Genomic DNA, 18249 nt, shown 5'->3' with positions numbered 1-18249 from the left:
GAATCCAGCTAGGGGTGGCTGTTGTGGGGAAGAACCAGCCAGGGGTGGCTGTTCTGGGAATGAATCCAGCCAGGGGTGGCTGTTCTGGGAATGAATCCAGCCAGGGGTGGCTGTTGTGGGGAATGAATCCAGCCAGGGGTGGCTGTTGTGGGGAAGAACCAGCCAGGGGTGGCTGTTGTGGGTAATCCCAGGCACAGATCCAGGCTGGGTGCAGAGTGGGTTGGGAGCAGCTCTGAAGGAGGAGACTTAGGGGTGTTGGGTGCTTAGCAGCTCCCCAGGAGCCAGCAGAGCCCTTCTGCAGCCCAGCAGGCAGAACAGCTGCAGTCTGGGAACTCACCATGGCTTTGTCTGGGCAGCAGAGGATTTGCCTTCTCTGACAGCTCCTTCCTCGGTTTTTGCTGCTCCTGGGAAGGGAAAAGTCCATCAACGGCTGCTGAAAGCAAACCTTGCCCAGGCAGCCTGCAGGCTGAGGGAGGTGCTCCTGGCAGGGCAGAAGGTTGCAGTGCTGCTCTGCCACATCACTGCACATCTCTCACCACCCTGTGGGTGAGGGCTTGGTGGTGGAACTGCCAGGCAGGTTCTACCTCCCCATTCTGGGGCAGCTGTAGGATAAAGAAAGGTTTTGTTGCATGAATGGTTCTGCTTTAGCAGAAGTGAAGCAATGGAATGTCCAAGGCTGTCCAGAAGGAGCTGTCCACTTCCAGCTGCTGTGTTGGGGCACGTCTGGGCTCCCTGGGATGCTGCCTGCAGCCCAGCCTGCAGCTGGTTTAGCTGTTGGGTTTGTGTCAGTGTGAGGTCAGAGAGGAGGAGCAGACACCAAGCCATGGTCTGGGTCACAGCAGCATTCCCAGCAGCCTCTGAGGAGCACTGGTTAATGGCAGCTTCCCATGAAGAGGAAGGCAAGGAGCACAGCTGGTCCTGCTTGCTGGGAAATTCCCTCCATGTGTCCTTTTCTCTTAGAGGGCAAAGCAGAGAAGTTTTCTGTCGGCCTCTTGGACCTGCCCTTTCGGGTTGGGGTCCCCTTCAATATCCCTCTGGAGCTGCAGGATGAGTTTGGCCATGCCACACAGCTGTCCCCTGACCTTAAGCCAGTTCTTGAAGTCAGGTAACTGAACCATCTCAGCCTGCACTGCCTTGGGGTTGGGCCTTCTGCCTTTCTTCACACAGCATCAGGAAAGTCATGCTGGGGGGTGTTGGGGGGGTGTGCTGGTTTGGGGCCAGACAGATCGTCTCTTGCCCTGAAAGGGACAAAAGAATGAGACTCACACAAACGGATTGGAGAGTGATGGAAAGTTTAAATGGAAAAGCAATTGGTGAAGCTACAGAGAACTACAAACCACAAAGCATAGTGACAAAGAGTATCCCAAAGCGTACAGAACCCCTCACAGAATTCCCAAAGCTTCCCAGTCCTTCCCTCCTTCCACCTGAGGGTAAACCCAAACCCCCCAGGGCTCTTTCTTCCCCCTCCCACTGCTAGGCAAGTCTCAGGCTGGCCAGGTCTGAGACGGCCCCCCCCTCCATTCTCCTCCTGGCATTAGGCCTAGACAGGCCTAAGAGGCCTTGAGGATACTCCCCCGGCATTACCCGATAAGAGAGGACATCTCCCGTGGGAGCAGAGAGGGAAGAAAGAGGAAGAGAATGACTCTGCAGATGGCCTTATAGGGTGCAGGATTTATGGGTAGAAATACTCCGTTTCCTGTGTCCACCCCTGTGGGTGGGCACCCAGGACACCAGAGGTGTATCTCATGCGGCAGTGGCAGGGGGCACCCAGCCTAAACTGCCACAGGGGGGGGTCTGAGGGGCTGCCTAAGCTAATGGTGGTTGGTCTGTAGCTGGCATGAGAGCAGCTCGGAGTGGGTGGCTGTTGAAGCACCTGAGGGTGGGTCTGGAGGTGGTTTGGGGGTTAAAACACAGAAGAACATCTGAAGGGGTCTGCAGATTGGAGCAGCCTTGCTCTGTACCTGCCCTGCTCTGTTCTCTCTGCATTCCCAGTGGGCTGACCTTGCAGTACCGAGAAGTGACCACAGGAACCAAGAGCATGATCAAAGGTGTCACTGTCAGAGGCTCTATAAACAGCTGCCAGGGCAAGGTAGGCCCCAGCATTCTTCCTGAGTTCAGATCAAACCACAGCATCCTAGAAGGGCTCAGCCTGGAAAGGGACCTCAGAGCTCTTCTGCCTCGACCTCCGGCAGGGACACCTCTCAGCTAGACGCAAGACCTGAGCCAGCCCAGCCTTGAACACCCCCAGGGAGTTAATAAATGAACCTGTTTAATGAACAGGGGGGTTGGAACTGGATGGTCTTTAAGGGCCCTTCCAACCCAAACCATTCTGTGGTTCTATGAAAAAAAGACAAAAGCAAGCAGAGAGCCAAAAGCTGTTGTGTGAAATTCAGAGAGTCATGGAATGGGTTGGGCTGGAAGGGACCTCAAAGCTCACAGAATCAGCCAGGTTGGAAAAGACCTCAGAGATCAAGTCCAACGTATTACCTAATACAAGAAGGGCCTGAAAGAGGAACCAGGAAGTTGCAGACCTGTCAGCCTGACCTCAGTGCCAGGCAAGGTTATGGAACAGGTCATCCTGAGTACAATCACACAGAACCTGCAGGATGGTCAGGGGATCAGGCCCAGCCAGCACAGATTTAGCAGGGGCACGTCTTGCCTGACCAACCTGATCTGCTTTTGTGATCAGGTTACCACCTGGTGAATGCAGGGCAGGCTGTGGATGTAGTCTGCCTGGACTTCAGCAAAGCCTTTGACACTGTCTGCCACAAGAAGCTCCTGGCAAAGCTGGCAGCTCATGGCTTGGACAGATTCACTCTGAAATGGATCAAGAACTGGCTGGAGGGCTGAGCCCAGAGAGTGGTGGTGAATGGTGCCACATCCAGTTGGTGGCGAGGCACTAGTGGTGTCCCCCCGGGATCAGTGCTGAGCCCCATCCTGTTCAATATCTTTATTGATGATCTGGATGAGGGGATTGAGCCACAAGCTTCCACAGATGTTGAGCCACAAGCTTCCATTCTCAGTGCTCTGGAGTAAATCTGCCAGAGCCAGCCTGCCAAGTCCCTCCCCACCTAAGCCTGACCCCACCAACAGTCCCTAGCCTCAGACACCCCAACAGCCCCTGGCCAGCTGGGTTAGGAACTGACTGGAGGGCTGAGCTCAGAGAGTGGTGGTGAATGGTGCCACATCCAGCTGGCAGCCAGGCACTGGTGGTGTCCCCCAGGGATCAGTGCTGGGCCCCATCCTGTTCAATATCTTTACTGATGATCTGGATGAGGGGATTGAGTCCATCATCAGTAAGTTTCCAGGTGACACCAAGCTGGGGGCAGGTGTGGATCTGTTGGAGGGTAGGAGGGCCCTGCAGAGGGACCTTGCCAGGCTGGATGGGTGGGCAGAGGCCAATGGGATGGGATTTAACAAGGCTGAGTGCAGGATTCTACACTTTGGCCACAATAACCCCAAGCAGTGCTACAGGCTGGGGACAGAGTGGCTGGAGAGCAGCCAGGCAGAGAGGGACCTGGGGGTGCTGGTTGATAGTAGGCTGAACATGAGCCAGCAGTGTGCCCAGGTGGCCAGGAGAGCCAATGGCATCCTGGCCTGGATCAGGAACAGTGTAGCCAGCAGGACAAGGGAGGTTATTCTTCCCCTGTACTCAGCCCTGGTCAGGCCACACCTTGAGTCCTGTGTCCAGTTCTGGGCTCCTCAGTTCAAGAGAGATGTTGAGGTACTGGAATGTGTCCAGAGAAGGGCAAGGAAGCTGGGGAGGGGTCTGGAGCACAGCCCTGTGAGGAGAGGCTGAGGGAGCTGGGGGTGTTTAGCCTGGAGAAGAGGAGGCTCAGGGGAGACCTCATTGCTGTCTGCAGCTACCTGAAGGGAGGTTGTAGCCAGGTGGGGGTTGGGCTCTTCTCCCAGGCAACCAGCAGCAGAAGGAGGGGACACAGTCTCAAGTTGTGCCAGGGGAGGTATGGGCTGGATGTTAGGAGGAAGTTCTTCACAGAGAGGGTGATTGCCCATTGGAATGGGCTGCCCAGGGAGGTGGTGGAGTCTCCATCCCTGGAGATGTTCAAGAGAAGCCTGGATGAGGCACTTAGTGCCATGGTCTGGTTGATTGGCTAGGGCTGGGTGATAGGTTGGACTGGATGATCTTGGAGGTCTCTTCCAAGCTGGTTGATTCTATGATTCTGCCTCCTGACAACTAAACCATGGCTCCAAGTGCCACATCCAAGCTCATCCAGTTCCAACCCCCTACCACAGACAGGGACACCTCCCACCAGCCCAGGCTGCTCCAGGCCTCATCCAGCCTGAAGGATTATTGATCACAAAGCCTGGATGTGTTCCTGTGCAGCCTGCCCTAGTTAGCCCTCCTCTGGCAGGGATGTTGGTCTGGATGATCTCCAGAAGTCCCTTTCCAACCCTTCCTATGCTGTGATTATTGGTCACAAAGGTTATTGATCACACTGCTTCACTCTGATTTGATGTGAAGATGAGTTGGGCTGAGGCAGTTCAACCCTTACTGAGGAGCTGGATGGTCCTTGTGTGCCTTGTGGTCCTTCAGGCAAGTGGGGAGGGAGGAGTGGCCGCAGAACCTGCAGACTTGGCCTTCAAAACCACTTGGTTTGATCTGGCCACATGTTTTTTTCCCCTCTAAAGCAGCCTCTGAGCAGGAATCACAGAATGGTGAGGTGGGAAGGGACCTCTGGAGATGAAGTCAACTGCCCTGCCAGAGCAGGATCACCCAGGGCAGGTCACACAGGCAGCATCCAGATAGGTCTTGAAAGTCTCCAGTCAAGGAGACTCCACAGCCTCTCTGGGCAGCCTGCTCCAGGCCTCCAGCACCCTCACACCAAACAACTTTCTCCTCCTGCTCAGGTGGCACCTGGCTTCCAGTTTGTGTCCTTTACTGCAAGTGGTGGTGGCTGCTCTTGATACAAATGCACCACAGTGCTGCAGCTCCTGGGTGAACATCTCTGGGGAGAAGGATATGCAAAAGGCAGATTGCAATAGGGGGGAAAAAAAAACACCCTGAATTATGGAGCAGGGCAGGGAAATGTGGCTGGGGCTCTGCAATGGAAAGCTCTGGGAGCTGGCCTGGCTGGGACTGATGACCTGGTTTGGTGTGACCTTAATATCTGAAATGTTCTTCCATCAGAACTTCAACCTGAAGATTACTCTGCCTGGGCTGAAAGAAGACACCCAGACCCTTAAGATCAGAGTGCAGCCTGGTGAGTGTCCACACAACTAGGGGCTGGCTGCTGAGCTGTATTCGAGCCTGTCCATGAAATGCTGCTCCTCCCAGGGAGGGAGAACATTGAGTGAGGCTTCACAGAGGCTGTTGTAGCTCATCCATGTGCTGGCTGAAGAGGCACAAAACTGGGTCAGGCCAGCCCCAGGCACAGATCCAGGCTGGGTGCAGAGTGGGTTGGGAGCAGCCCTGAAGGAAGAGCCTTGGGGGTGCTGGGTGCTGAGCAGCTCCCCAGGAGCCAGCAGAGCCCTCCTGCAGCCCAGCAGAGAGCTGTGTGCTGGACTGCAGCCAGAGGAGTGTGGGCAGCAGGGCAGGAGAGGGGATTCTGCCCCTGGGCTCTGCTCTGCTCAGACCTCACCTCCAATCCTGCCTCCAGCTCTGGTGTCCCCAGCAGGAGAAGGACTCAGAGGTGCTGGAGAGAGTCCAGAGGAGGCCACAAAGATGATCCTTGGGCTGGAGCAGCTCTGCTGTTAGGCCAGGCTGAGGGAGCTGGGGGTGTGCAGCCTGGAGAGGAGAAGGCTCCAGGGGGACCTTAGAGCTGCCTGCCAGGACCTGAAGGGATCCTGCAGGAAGGCTGCAGAGAGACTTTTGCTGAGGGTGTCTGGAGACAGGCCAAGGGGAATGGTTTGGAGCTGAGGCAGAGCAGGGTCAGAATGGAGCTGAGGAAGTAGTTCTTCAGCACAAACCACTGTGCTGCCTCAGTGGTTTGGTACCATGGCTCTCCTGGCAGCCTGGCTTTGCAAAGGGTGTGAGCTGGCAAAGCCCTGAAGTGCTGCCCAGCACCCCCTGTGTGCTCCCCAGGTCCTCCCCACCAGCTGAGGGTGAAGCCTGTGTCCGAGGTGCTGAAGATCGAGAACGGCACAGCCTTCCCCTTCCAGGTGGAGGTGGTGGATGAGTCAGGCAATATCACAGCCCAGCCCAAGCTGATCGTCCACTGCAAGGTGAGTGCCTCCTGCAGCTGCCCCAGGGCTCTGACAGCTGCTTGAGGGCTCTGGCTGCAAGAGAGGATTGATTGTCCTCAGTAAGGCTCTGGAAGTGTCTGCTGCTTGGCTGCCATAGAATGGTCTGGGTTGGAAGGGACCTCCCAAAGGGCATCCAGCCCACCCCCCCTGCACTCAGCAGGGACATCCTCCACTAGATCAGGTTGGTCAGAGCCCTGTCCAGCCTCACCTTGAGTATCACCAGGGATGGGGCCCCAGCTGCCTCCCTGGGCAGGCTGTTGCAGTGTTCCCCCACCCTGGTGGTGCAGTTGTTGTTGCTCACATCCCATCTGACCCTGCTCTGCTCCCACTCCCACCCACTGCACACTCCTGATACCACCTCTTGATTTCTCCTACACATCAACAAGGATAAGTGCAGAGTCCTGCAGCTGGGAAGGAAGAATAAACTGCAGCAGTACAGGTTGGGAGGGGATCTGCTGGAGAGCAGCCCTGTGGAGAAGGATCTGGGAGTGCTGGGAGACAACAAGTTCTGAATGGGACAGCAATGTGCCCTGGTGGCCAAGAGAGACAATGGGGTCCTGGGGGGCATTCAGAGGAGTGTGCCCAGCAGCTCTAGGGAGGTTCTCCTCCCCCTCTACTCTGCCCTGGTGAGACCTCACCTGGAATATTGCATCCAGTTCTGGGCTCCCCAGCTCAAGAGGGACAGGGATCTGCTGGAGAGAGTCCAAGGGAGAGCTCCCAGGATGCTGAAGGGACTGCAGCACTGTCCAGTGAGGAGAGGCTGAGAGCCCTGGGGCTGTTCAGTCTGGAGAAGACAGAGATGGGATTTAATAAATGTTTATAAATATCTGAGGGCTGAGGGTCAAGAGGGAAGGGAAAGGCTCTGCTCAGTTGCACCCTGGGATAGGCCAAGGGGCAATGGATAGAAACCTCCAACACAGGAGGTTCCACCTCAACATGAGGAGGAACTTCTTCCCTGTGAGGGTCACAGAGCACTGGAACAGGCTGTGGGAGACTGGGGTTTAGCCACCTGAGCTGTGAGTAGCCCTGGCTCTGCTTGGCCTTGGCCAAGTGCTGATTGCTGCAGTGCCCCTGCAGCTGTCAGCTGAGGCCTGGCTGCCCTGTCCCCAGTTCCTAGGCACCTCCAACCTGCCAGTGTACTCCGTGGACTGCAGCAATGGGGGGACCAACATCCTCACAGGCCCTGTCATCCAGGTGCAGAACATCAAGAAGGACAAGATCGTGAAAGCCAGGATTGAGATACTTGTGAGTATTGCTTGGCTGGATCCTGCCTGCTTAGTGTCCTGGACTCCTTTGGGAACCAGCTGAGCCCCCAGAAGCTTCTAGTTACCATCATCAGCCTGCACATGTGGCTGGCTGTGGCTCCTGGAGCTTCCCAGAGGTCAGCACTGGCTCCAGTCCTGTTCAGCATCTTCATCAATGACCTGGATGAAGAAGGGAGGCAGTGGAGCCTCAGCCAGTCTGCTGATGCTACCAAACTGGGAGGAGTGGCTGACAGCTTCTCACTCTCTACAACTCCCTGAAAGGAGGTGGGAGTGAGGTTGGGGGTCAGTCTGTCCTTCCAAGTAGCCCAGGGGAGGTTAGAATGGCCATGAGGAACAATTTCTGCCCCTTGGGGGTTGGCAAGGCCTGGTCCAGGCTGCCCAGGACAGTGGGGGAGTCCCCATCCTTGGAGGGGTTTTAAAGCTGTGGAGAAGTGGTGCTGAGGGCCGTGGTGCTCTGGCAGTGCTGGGTTGATGGTTGGACTCCATGATCTTCGAGGTCTCTTCCAAAGAATTCCCTGATTCCTTGGGTTTTTCACCCTTCCTGCTGCCTGCTAAAAGATGTCAGTGTTGTGGCACCTCCTCTGGATTGATTTCTGAGCCCTGGGCAATCTGCTGTTGGCAGAAGCAGTGTCCCTGAGCAGTGCCCCAGGCTGCCAGGGGTGGGATTTGTGCTCATTTCCATATTCCTCCTCTTCCTTGCCCATCTCCTTCCCCCCTCATCTCCAGAACTGTAAGGAGGTGCCAGCAGTGGAGAAGATCATCAGACTGCTCCCCAGCAGCCACGTGGCCAGGCTGCAGATCCTGAGCATGGATGGGCAGAAGGCCATCCAGATCAAGCACCAGGATGAGATCAACTGGGTTGCTGGGGACGTGATGCACAACCTGATCTTTCAGATGTATGATGAGGGGGAAAGGGAGATCCACCTGACTCCAGCCATGGCAGAGAAGATCAAGGTAGGTCCTGCTGGGTCAAAGGCAGCATCTGGGGGAGGTTCTGATTCTCTGCTGGGCCTCTTAAGCTGCAGAGGGGTCAGGCTGCAGAGCCCTGTTCCCCAGGGCTGTGTCAGTGAACGTGGGGACTCCACTTCCTGCTGAATCATTGGAAGGAATGTGGTGAGTTCAAGCTCAGGTCACCAAGGGAGGTGTCCCTGCTGGCTGCAGGGGGTTGGCCAGCAGGACCTCAGAGAGGCCCTTGCAGCCTGATGAATTCTGTGAAGCTGTGGTTTTAGGACCAATTTCTGTGCTGCAAGAGTGGTCAGGCACTGGCATAGGCTGCCCAGGCAGGCAGGTGGTGGAGTCCCCAGCCCTGAAGGTGTGGCCATGGCACCTGGGGCCATGGTCTGGTGGTCATGGTGGGGTTGGGTTGATGTTGGACTAGGTGACCTCAGAGGGCTTTCCCAAGCCAGCCAATGACTCTGACACTTGAGGGCAGTGTTATGGAAAGCAGGTTGTCAATTCCTGATGAACCTCATCCTGGCAGCTGTGGTTCTGCAGCTCTGGGGCTGCCCCAGCTTCAAGGAACCTCCAACAGAGACCTTCCTTCATGGAGATTTGCTTTGCCCTCTCCCCCTCTGGCTGTGGAGCCTAACCAAAGGGAGAGCTCCACCAGAGATGTGTTTGGGTGAGGTGTTTCACTCAGCTCTTCACTTGGAGCAGATGAGCTGTGAGGTCCCCTCCAGCCTGAGCCATCCTGCGCAATGTGATCTCTGTTCCAGCTGCGGTTTTCCAGAGTCCTTTCCTGGCACTGGGAGCTGCAGGGAGGCTGCTGGTGCCTGGCTGTGCTTCCAGCTCTCTGGAAGTGAGGCAGCTGTATTCTGCAGCTCTGTGACTGACTGAAGCCCTTTCCATTCTAGGTGAACTGGACCCCTAAAATCAACAAGGAGCAGCTGATGCAGGGCCTGCTGCCCGACGTGAAGGTGCCCACCTCAGTCAAGGACGTTCGCTACTGCCTGATCACCTACCTGGACGACCACGTCTCCCTGGAGAGTGCCTTCACAGTCAGGTCTGAGCTCATGCTCTGCTCTCTCAGCTGCCATGCTGCTGGGCAGGGCCTGGCAGCTCTCCTTGGAGGCAAAAGCAAGAGGGAAAACCTCTCTGCAGCAAGCAGTTTGCAAACAGGGCAGCGGAGGGAGGGCTGCGGGGGTTCATCCCTGGAGTTTGTAGGTGAGGACCTGAGCCATGGGAAAGAGGCCACCATGCTCTGCAGCCCCTCTGGGCAGCCTGCACTCTCTGCAGGAGCTGGATGCTGCCTGGGGAGACTCCCAGGAGACATCAGCTGCTCAAACAGCTGCTGAGACCAGAGGTGACCAAAGAGAAGTGTCACTGGCAAGGTCACTGTGCCCCTCAGGCACCACTGCTTAGGAGCTGAAGGGTAGGGAATGAGCTTAAGAGGGTAGAAGGTTAAAGGGTAAAAGGTTAAAAGAAGGTTAAGAATTGGGAGGTTGAAGGTTAGTAGGTTAAAGGTCAGGAGGTAAAGGGTTAGGAGGTTAAAGGTTAGGGGTTAAAGGCCAAACCCTGGATGCCCACCTCTGGTTCCTCAGTCAGGAGTGGCAGGCTGCAGAGTGAGTCCCAGGCTGCCAGTTGGTGTCTCTGGGCAGTTAGCTGTGCCCCCTGCAGCCTTGCACAGCTGGGGAGAGGAACCTGGCTGTGAGCTGCAGGTGTGCTGCAGGAGGCTGCAGGGGAGCACAGCTGGGACAGGTCAGCTGCAGCAGGAAGGGAAGCCAGGAAACAATGCAGGAAGGGGAAAATGCCCTGATAAAATCCTCTGAAGTTTGGGAGCTGCTTGCTACAGCAGTGGGGCAGAACCCCTGCAGCTCAGTCCTCAGAAGAGCAGCAAAGCAGGCTGAGCTCCTGGCTGAGCTCCTTGCCTTCTGGACAGAATGCAGAGCACTGCTGGGTCTGTGGAGTGAGGTTGGTGCCTTTGTACTTGTCCCTGAAAAGCAGCTTCAGCTCAAGGAGCTTGGGTTAGGGCCTCTTGGGTTGTAAAAGTTACCTGGAGGCCACTCTGCTGGAGGGGGCTTAAAGAGCTCAGGATTCTTTCTAGCTGAGAACACACTAAAGGAGTGAAAACCTTTGTGCTGGATGACTCCTCAAGGGCACTCAAGAAGTGCCAGGTGACTCTTCAGTGTTTGGGGAGCCAGCACAAGGCCTGCAGGTGAGGAGAAGGGAGAGGCTGAGGTGCCTTACAAGCACCCAGGAAGGGTCTGTCAGGCCCTGGAAGTCTGGGTTTGTGTTTTGGGGTGGTTCTCTTGGGGATTGGGTTGCTTTCAAGGCAAGGTCCAGGTCACTGAAAACCTGTCAGTGGTCATCAGAGCTATGGGAGCCAGCCCAGGTTGGCACAGCAAGGCAGGCTGGGGTAGCTCTGGGCACAGCAGGGTCCCTGCTGGCACTTGGGGAGGGGTTTATTAAGTCACATGATTAGGAGATAGTTAATGTGGAGGCAGTCTGTGATGCTGAATAGGACACAGCTGGTGGCTCCTCTGGGCTGGGGGTGCTGTGAGGCTGGGGTTTGTCAGGGTCTAAGCTGTTCCACACTGCAGCTGTGCTTTCTCAGCTGCACCCATGTGCTCTGTGGAGAGCCCCTGGTGGGCAAGCTCCTGCAGATCCACTGAAACTGTCTGAGGTGGCTGAGGTTTCTCTCAGCAGTGCCTGGTAAGCTGCCCTGAGCAGGCTGAGGTGGCAGCTGCCCTGTGCACATGAGCCTTGGTGCTCTCAGTGGGGCAGGGCCAGAAGCAGAGCCCAGGTCCCTCCTGCCTGCTCTTGTGCTCTTACTGCTCACCTCAGAGCTCTAACTCTGCTCTCCTCTGCTGCCCTAGACCCATTGCTGATGAGCCCAAGCACATCAAATGTAAGTTAAAAGGACCAAACACACTGCAGCTGGGTGAGGAGCTGCCAGGAGAAGTTGGTGAGTAGCTGAATGTTCTCCAGTGCTTTGGGGGCTCCCTGAGTCCTGCACACACAGGTGGGGAGGGGAGGGAGGGAGCCTCAGCTGCTCTCAGTGGTGCTCAGGGAAAGGACAGGGCACAGGGAGCACAGACTGGAACCCAGGAGGAGAAGTTGGTGTGAGGGTGCTGGAGGCCTGGAGCAGGCTGCCCAGAGAGGTTGTGGAGTCTCCTGGTGTGGAGAGCTTCCAACCCCCCCTGGGCACTGTGCTGCTGGGCAAGCTGCTGTGGGTGCCCTGCTGGAGCAGGGGTTGGGCTGAGGGAGCTCCAGAGGTCCCTTCTCACCTCACCATGCTGGGGTTCAGTGAGGGGAACTGAGCACTGGCACAGCTGTCCAAGAGGTGGTGGAGTCTCCATCCTTGGAGAGAGTCAAAAGGCATCTGGCCAGATTCCTGGGCCTGGCCCTGGGAGCAGATGAGCTTCCAGAGAACCTTCCCCAACTCAGGCACTGTGTCTCTGTGGTGTGTGCTGTACACCTTGATGTGCCACAGGCTGGCTGAGGGCTCATTGGAGCAGCTGCTGAGGTAATTAATCACCCTGCTAATGACCTTCTCTTGTAACAGACATCATGATCACAGATCAGTATGGAAACCAGGTCCAGACAGTGACATCTTCATGCATCAACTCCCTGGGGGTTTCTGCACCTGGGCTGGATAAATCCAACCTGAAGATCACTTGGCAGGTACTGAAGAGCTGCCAGGGAACTCCCTGGTGCTGGCTGTCTCATTCCATCCCCCAGAGCTCAGCCAGAGCTGCCTGGCTCAGCTTTGCTCTGCTGGAGGGCCACTCTGCTCTGTGTTTGCTCTAACTCATTCCTAGTCTGCTGGGTGTGTTTCTGATGAGCTGATTTGCTCCCTTGAAGAACCCTCTGGAAGGGACCAGTGATGTTACCTGCCATGGTTCACTCCAACATTCATCCTGTGCCTTTTGGAGTAGAGAACCCAGCTATGCCTCACTCTAGGAGCAGTGCTTCAGTTGGCAGCCCATCACCTCTTCCCCAAGGAGTCCACTGAAGCTGAACAAGAGAAGCAGAATTTGTAGTTCAGTTTGTAGCCCACAGTGAAAGCAGCAAATGGGAAGGCTGGAGGGGGACATTTCCTAAAGGGGTCTGAGACAGGCCAAGAGGAAATGGCTTGGAGCTGAGGCACAGCAGGGTCAGACTGGAGCTGAGGAAGAAGTTCTTCAGTCTCTGGGTGGTGAGAGTCTGGCACAGGCTGCCCAGGGAGGCTGTGGCTGCCTCCTGCCTGGGGGTGTTGAAGGACCAGGCTGGATGAGGCCTTGAGCAGCTGAGTCTAGCTGAGAGGTGTCCCTGAGCATGGTGGGGAGGGTGGAGCAGAGGAGCTCTGAGGTCCCTCCCAGCCTGAGCCATCCTGGGTTTGAAGCAGTGTCTGGAGGTGTCAGTGGTGCAGTGCCAGGGGGACCAGAGAGGGCTGAGCTGTGGTGGGGCTGGCCCTGTGCTGACTGAGGCATTGCTGTGTCCCCACAGGGCAGCTCTCTCATCATGCGGGTCAAGGGCATCCGGTTCAGCAGCTGCCAGCTGGGCACCAAGGAGCTCTGCTTTGCCTGGAGAGAGTTCTCTGACTTCATCAGGGTCACCCTGACTGCAGGCCCCCCTGCCAGGCTGCAGTTGCTGGACTGGCCAGAGTTGGAGAAGGTCAGTGCCACACCTGGGGTCACCACAGGGGCCTCTGACCCTGCCCCTCTGCTCTGCTCTGCTCTGCAGAGACCTCACCTCCAGCTCTGGTGTCCCCAGCAGGAGAAGGACTCAGAGCTGCTGGAGAGAGGCCAGAAGAGGCCACAAAGATGATCCTTGGGCTGGAGCAGCTCTGCTGTGAGGCCAGGCTGAGGGAGCTGGGGGTGTGCAGCCTGCAGAGGAGAAGGCTCCAGGGGGATTTTCTTTTCCAGTGTTCACTTGGGCTGTTCAGGTGCTAGGGCTGAAGCTGGAGCAGAAAGCCAGAGTGGAAGTAAGGGAAAGAAAATCAGAGCTGAGAGCAACAAGAAAGGGAAACAAAACTGCATGTGTGAGAGCAGGGAAAGGGGGAGCAAAATGGGATCCCTGAATGGAGAGCAGGGATGAAGGAGAGCAAAATGGGATTGGTGAGTGGAGAGCAGGGGTGAAGGAGAGCAAAATGGGATTGGTGAGTGGAGAGCAGGGGTGAAGGAAAGCAAAATGGGATTGGTGAGTGGAGAGCAGGGGTGAAGGAGAGCAAAATGGGATTGGTGAGTGGAGAGCAGGGGTGAAGGAAAGCAAAATGGGATTGGTGAGTGGAGAGCAGGGATGAAGGAGAGCAAAATGGGATTGGTGAGTGGAGAGCAGGGTGAAGGAGAGCAAAATGGGATTGGTGAGTGGAGAGCAGGGATGAAGGAGAGCAAAATGGGATTGGTGAGTGGAGAGCAGGGATGAAGGAAAGCAAAATGGGATTGGTGAGTGGAGAGCAGGGATGAAGGAAAGCAAAATGGGATTGGTGAGTGGAGAGCAGGGGTGAAGGAGAGCAAAATGGGATTGGTGAGTGGAGAGCAGGGGTGAAGGAAAGCAAAATGGGATTGGTGAGTGGAGAGCAGGGATGAAGGAGAGCAAAATGGGATTGGTGAGTGGAGAGCAGGGATGAAGGAGAGCAAAATGGGATTGGTGAGTGGAGAGCAGGGATGAAGGAAAGCAAAATGGGATTGGTGAGTGGAGAGCAGGGATGAAGGAGAGCAAAATGGGATTGGTGAGTGGAGAGCAGGGATGAAGGAGAGCAAAATGGGATTGGTGAGTGGAGAGCAGGGATGAAGGAGAGCAAAATGGGATTGGTGAGTGGAGAGCAGGGATGAAGGAAAGCAAAATGGGATTGGTGAGTGGAGAGCAGGGATGAAGGAGAGCAAAATGGGATTGGTGAGTGGAGAGCAGGGATGAAGGAGAGCAAAATGGGATTGGTGAGTGGAGAGCAGGGATGAAGGAAAGCAAAATGGGATTGGTGAGTGGAGAGCAGGGATGAAGGAGAGCAAAATGGGATTGGTGAGTGGAGAGCAGGGATGAAGGAGAGCAAAATGGGATTGGTGAGTGGAGAGCAGGGATGAAGGAGAGCAAAATGGGATTGGTGAGTGGAGAGCAGGGATGAAGGAGAGCAAAATGGGATTGGTGAGTGGAGAGCAGGGATGAAGGAGAGCAAAATGGGATTGGTGAGTGGAGAGCAGGGATGAAGGAGAGCAAAATGGGATTGGTGAGTGGAGAGCAGGGATGAAGGAGAGCAAAATGGGATTGGTGAGTGGAGAGCAGGGATGAAGGAAAGCAAAATGGGATTGGTGAGTGGAGAGCAGGGATGAAGGAAGCAAAATGGGATTGGTGAGTGGAGAGCAGGGATGAAGGAGAGCAAAATGGGATTGGTGAGTGGAGAGCAGGGATGAAGGAAAGCAAAATGGGATTGGTGAGTGGAGAGCAGGGGTGAAGGAAAGCAAAATGGGATTGGTGAGTGGAGAGCAGGGATGAAGGAGAGCAAAATGGGATTGGTGAGTGGAGAGCAGGGATGAAGGAGAGCAAAATGGGATTGGTGAGTGGAGAGCAGGGATGAAGGAGAGCAAAATGGGATTGGTGAGTGGAGAGCAGGGATGAAGGAAAGCAAAATGGGATTGGTGAGTGGAGAGCAGGGGTGAAGGAGAGCAAAATGGGATTGGTGAGTGGAGAGCAGGGATGAAGGAGAGCAAAATGGGATTGGTGAGTGGAGAGCAGGGTGAAGGAGAGCAAAATGGGATTGGTGAGTGGAGAGCAGGGGTGAAGGAGAGCAAAATGGGATTGGTGAGTGGAGAGCAGGGATGAAGGAGAGCAAAATGGGATTGGTGAGTGGAGAGCAGGGATGAAGGAGAGCAAAATGGGATCCCTGAATGGAGAGCAGGGATGAAGGAGAGCAAAATGGGATTGGTGAGTGGAGAGCAGGGATGAAGGAGAGCAAAATGGGATTGGTGAGTGGAGAGCAGGGATGAAGGAGAGCAAAATGGGATTGGTGAGTGGAGAGCAGGGATGAAGGAGAGCAAAATGGGATTGGTGAGTGGAGAGCAGGGGTGAAGGAGAGCAAAATGGGATTGGTGAGTGGAGAGCAGGGATGAAGGAGAGCAAAATGGGATTGGTGAGTGGAGAGCAGGGATGAAGGAGAGCAAAATGGGATTGGTGAGTGGAGAGCAGGGATGAAGGAGAGCAAAATGGGATTGGTGAGTGGAGAGCAGGGATGAAGGAGAGCAAAATGGGATTGGTGAGTGGAGAGCAGGGATGAAGGAGAGCAAAATGGGATTGGTGAGTGGAGAGCAGGGGTGAAGGAGAGCAAAATGGGATTGGTGAGTGGAGAGCAGGGATGAAGGAGAGCAAAATGGGATTGGTGAGTGGAGAGCAGGGGTAAAGTTTCTGTTGAGCAGGTGGAGAAGGAAGGTGTTAAGAGGCAGGTGATACAGAAGGTTCAGGGACTATCAAACTCTTTTTGTTCTGAGGTCCATCCCGTGGGGAAGGTTTGAGGCCTTTTGCTGTCTCCCTTAGAAGGAAGCTGCTGGCTGAGCCTCTCCAGAGCAGCTCCTTCCTTTAGTCACCCCACAGCAGTGGCAGTTCCCAGTGAGAGCAGGATGCCAGCTGTGGGAATGGCTGCTGGAGCCTGGCAGCCCTGCTCCAGGGGGTCAGCAGGCTGCTGGGGCACTGCTGCCCTGCCCAGTGGGAGCTGCAGGGCAGGGCAGGCTGAGCCAGGCCTGTCTCCTGCAGCCTCTGGCGGTGATCAACGGCAGGCAGCTGCAGAAGGCCCTCCAGGTGCAGATGTGTGACCAGTGGGGGAACCCAACTCCTGAAGCCAACGTCAGGATCGGCCTCACCAAGAGCAGCCACCTCAAGGTGAGCCTGAGCCTCCTCCCCTGAGCTCTGTGGGACACCAGTTCTGCCTGGCACCTCTGCCTCCTCTCCTTCCTTGCCAAGCCCTGGGACCCACAAGACTGAAAGGGCCCAGCAGACGGAGGCAGGTGGCCAGGGGCAGCTTGCTCAGGTCCCTGTCCTTACACCAGGAATTCCAGTCCTGTGCAGACTGGAGTCTCAGACACAGAGTCATGGAAGGGATCCAAAATATCAAACAAGTCCTAGTCACACAATGGGTGGGTTGGAGGGGACCCCATTGGACAGCCCCAGGGAGGAGGCATCCACAGCCTCCCCAGGCAGCCTGCTCCAGCTGGGGCAGATGACTTGGAGACCTGGCTCTGAACCTGAGCAGGTCCCTCTGAAAGAGCAGGAGGAGAACACTGCTGTGGAACTCATCCCTTCACAGCCTGGAACCTCTCAAGGTCATCCAGTCCAGCCCCCTGCAGTCAGCAGGGACACCTCTGACCTCTGGCTCTTGCAGCTCCCTGGGAGGAGGCTGGGGCCAGGTGGGGGCAGATCTCTTAGGCCCTCAGGGATGGGGCTGGAGGAGCTGGCCTGGAGTTGCCCCAGGGGAGGTTGAGGTTGGAGAGGAGGAGAAAGTTCTTCACTGGAGGGGTTCTCAAGCACTGGAACAGGCTGCCCAGTGAGGCTCCAAGCATTCAGGTGGAGCCTTGAGCAAGGGCTCCAGCAGGAGGTGTCTCTGCCTGTGGCAGGGGCTTGGAGCTGGATGATCTTGAAGGTCCCTTCCAGCCCAAGCCATGCCATGGAGGAGTCAGTGCTGCAGTGGCAGGACAGCAGGCAGCAGGGGAGCCCCACCTGCCATGGCCTCCAGCTGCAGCCCCTTGCTCAGAGCCAGCCCTGGCACAGGGACACTCACAGCCTCTGCTTTGGCACAGATTGGCCTCTCCAACCAGCAGCTAAAGACTGACGACAGCGGCAGGGCCAACCTGGGGGTGTTCAGCATCCACGCACCCAGGTGAGGGGGGAAAGCTGGGGGGGCTCAGGGGTCCCTGCAGGGGTGGGAGCTGCACATCCTGGGGACAGCTGGGGGGCTCAGGGGTCCCTGCAGGGGTTGGGGCTGAGTTATCTGTGTATGGGTGGGAGCTGCACATCCTGGGCACAGCTGGAAGTCTGAGAGGTCCCTGCCATGGATGGGGGCTGAGGTGTCCCTGCAGGGGTGGGGGCTGAGGTGTCCATGCATGGGTGGGAGCTGCACATCCTGGGCACAGCTGTGGGGGCTGAGGTGTCCATGCATGGGTGGGAGCTGCACATCCTGGGCACAGCTGTGGGGGCTGAGGTGTCCATGCATGGGTGGGAGCTGCACATCCTGGGCACAGCTGTGGGGGCTGAGGTGTCCATGCATGGGTGGGAGCTGCACATCCTGAGCACAGCTGTGGGGGCTGAGGTGTCCATGCATGGGTGGGAGCTGCACATCCTGAGCACAGCTGTGGGGGCTGAGGTGTCCATGCATGGGTGGGAGCTGCACATCCTGGGCACAGCTGAGGCTTTCATGGCACTTCCATGAGGGTGCTTCCCCCTTGCAGGGCTCCTCTCAGCAGAGCTTTTGGGCAGCTGTGTGCTTTCTGTGCTTGCAGGGGGGAGCACACCTTACAGGTGAGAGCCTTCCACTACAAAGCCACCTTAGATGCTCCTCTCATCACCTTGAACGTCCTGCCTGACCCTGAGAAACCTGTCTGTCTGAAGGTCAAATATGACAAAGATGCTTCCTTCCCAGCAGGAGGAACCTTCCCTGGTGAGCAGAAGGCTTCTCTGGGGGAAACCACTCCCTCAGCAGCTTTGTAAACCTCTCTGGATGGTTCTCCTTGGGCATTTTCCTCCCTGCTTTTGTCTCAGTGCTTTAGAACAGCCCTGTCTGAGGTGCCTCTATGACACTCTGAGGAGAAAAAGCCAGAGCACCACCTTTGGGGGGAGCATCTCCACAGAGCCCTGGTTTGTTCCAAGGTGCTCCCTAAGC

General features: G+C 56.3%; 1 protein-coding gene across 1 annotated transcript in view; it reads left to right on the top strand.

The window, feature by feature from the left end:
- Positions 1-18249, top strand: part of SMCHD1 (structural maintenance of chromosomes flexible hinge domain containing 1) — a 66004-nt gene that overhangs the window by 30930 nt on the left and 16825 nt on the right. Inside the window, exons 20-32 of the mRNA XM_054381622.1 lie at positions 961-1105; positions 1993-2089; positions 5150-5222; positions 6044-6183; positions 7315-7449; positions 8196-8423; positions 9323-9471; positions 11285-11373; positions 11974-12092; positions 12897-13064; positions 16131-16256; positions 17171-17250; positions 17870-18027. Of these exons, the coding sequence (XP_054237597.1) occupies positions 961-1105; positions 1993-2089; positions 5150-5222; positions 6044-6183; positions 7315-7449; positions 8196-8423; positions 9323-9471; positions 11285-11373; positions 11974-12092; positions 12897-13064; positions 16131-16256; positions 17171-17250; positions 17870-18027 (1707 nt within the window). The remainder of the gene's footprint in view (positions 1-960; positions 1106-1992; positions 2090-5149; positions 5223-6043; positions 6184-7314; positions 7450-8195; positions 8424-9322; positions 9472-11284; positions 11374-11973; positions 12093-12896; positions 13065-16130; positions 16257-17170; positions 17251-17869; positions 18028-18249) is intronic.

Source organism: Indicator indicator, chromosome 6 (assembly GCF_027791375.1).
Source record: "Indicator indicator isolate 239-I01 chromosome 6, UM_Iind_1.1, whole genome shotgun sequence".
NCBI classification, from domain to species: Eukaryota; Metazoa; Chordata; class Aves; order Piciformes; family Indicatoridae; genus Indicator; species Indicator indicator.
The sequence above is the reverse complement of the archived record's forward strand: the minus strand, read 5'-3'. Positions and strand labels throughout refer to the sequence as shown.